Source organism: Echinops telfairi, unplaced genomic scaffold, assembly GCF_000313985.2.
Source record: "Echinops telfairi isolate 266 unplaced genomic scaffold, ASM31398v2 ScPeMD7_70;HRSCAF=299, whole genome shotgun sequence".
NCBI lineage: Eukaryota > Metazoa > Chordata > Mammalia > Afrosoricida > Tenrecidae > Echinops > Echinops telfairi.
In genome coordinates, this window is record NW_022103968.1 from 7,846,872 (window position 1) to 7,848,866 (window position 1,995).

The window sequence follows — 1,995 nt, forward strand, 5'->3', positions numbered from 1 at the left end:
CTTCTCTTGCTAAATGACGATCTGCACACGCACATAAGAGAGCAGTTGAGAAAAGTACAGGAAATAGACAGCTTGGACACCTGAATCCTGCTGAATCTAGACCTGTTCTATCAAATAGTCCCAAGTTATAGGAGCCACCCAATACCCTGCTAGGTTAACAAAATTTGATTTGACTTCCACTCACAGGCTAACTATAGCATCCTCCTTAATATGAACCCATTACAACACAATTCAGACCAGCCAGATGAAGGGGACACTCTACATTCCTTGAGTTAGTGAACTGCAGAAACTTAACGCAGCACCCAGGAGCCTCCTCCAGATCCATATAGTTACAACATGAGGCTGTGGCCAGAAACACATGATCCTGGCATTTCTGTTTGCCACCACTCTGAAGAGGAAGAGACGGAGGGCGAGAAAGGACTGTAGGAAGGGTCAGAATTGGGTGCAAAGACCTTGATCTGGGAATCAGAAACAAAAAGATTTGAGACTGTTTGCTGAGAGAGTGGCTCCTTCTGGATAGTTGCCAAGAACCAACATCACGGCCTTAGTGTCTGCGACAATGACGTGGAGGTGCCAGATAGACTGGTCTTTGGAAAGAGCATCCCACAGTCTTTCCTTGGCATGTTTGAGAAGAGGATTCTTGGTCCTCTTCTCACATTTAATGTTTTGTCCAGGAAAGGCTTCCAAGGAGAAAAGACCCCCAAATATCACCTCCTTCTACTCAGCAAGCCCAAGGGAAGCTGTGCTTAGCAACCATGTCCTAGCCTAGAATGTTCTTATCACCCTCAACAGATAAGATGATCACTGTTTCCCAGGCTGAACTGGCACCTCCACCTTCAAACAAAGGTGTCAGAAAAGGTCGTGGGGAATCAAAAATAACTTTCACAGCCTCCTCCTGTAATTGTTGATTGGGAATGTGGAGGTGAGCCAAGACCATAGGTCACACATGAGTTCAGGAACATCAAACTCACCTGGCCAAGCTGTTGAGTCAGGGTGGGTAGCTGTGAGAAAGAGAAGGACCAATCAGATGTGTTGTACAGAAGATATCACCATGTGAATCAGAGGTTGAAGAAGCTGAGCCAATCAGAAACTGTGCCCCTGGGTATCTGATCCATAATTGGGGAATATTGCTCAGGGAATAACCAGTGAGGGGCTAGAACCAGGTAAAGCCCAAGCAATTGTGATCGATTCTTCATGATCTCCAAGTGATTAATCTGGAAACATATGTGACCCAGAACCACTTGTTCACTCAGTTGGCCAGATTATATGTGAGCTGTCACGTCCATCCTTGGGTGATTGTCAACCTTTCCTTGACAAATCCCCCGTGAGAAGCTGTCGCACGCAGGAAGGGTGGGGTTCTCCGTTGTCTGCAGAGGTGTCTAGTCAATGACTCAGGCCTCCTGCATCATGTTCAACTGAGCCTTGTGTATATTTGCACTCCCATTCCAAGTACTTCCCATCACGGACACTTCCCCCACCCGACTGAGTAATCATCTGATCCCCAGCATTCCGTCTTCTACCTTTGGTTCATCAAAAGATTTTGGGGGGGAAGCTGGAAGTGAAACACTCCCTCCATGTACACTGCATGTTGTCAAAGCCGAATAGGGACACTGGAGGTTGTTGGTTTTTTGATTAAGCGCTAACATGCATGGCCCAGTACTTCAAAGTAACATTGATTGTTGCTTTCAGTTGGTTCCCTTGTCCTCTCTGACCAGTCAACCCCTGGCAGATGTAGAACAATTAGCAATGAATCTTGGACATGGCTGGTAGTGCTCAGTGCAGAGAAAATATTTTTTAAAAATTCAGTTCAGGGTCACAGTCTAAGAAATTCCCTTAATAATGACCCCGACTCTGAGAGATTGAGTTTGCTCAGGTGACACCGGTACTTTGGCTGTGGCCACAGTTAAGGGAGAACCAGGCATCTGGGGGCAGCACCGCTGGCAGCACTCCTCTCCTGGACAGCACCCATTGTCCAGCATGAGCTGCGCACAGCAC

General features: G+C 47.0%; 1 protein-coding gene across 1 annotated transcript in view; it reads right to left on the reverse strand.

Moving 5' to 3' along the window:
* Positions 1-1,995, reverse strand: part of DMBT1 (deleted in malignant brain tumors 1) — a 62,138-nt gene that overhangs the window by 46,468 nt on the left and 13,675 nt on the right. The window contains 1 exon segment of the mRNA XM_045291396.1: positions 972-1,001. Within this exon segment, the coding sequence (XP_045147331.1) occupies positions 972-1,001 (30 nt within the window).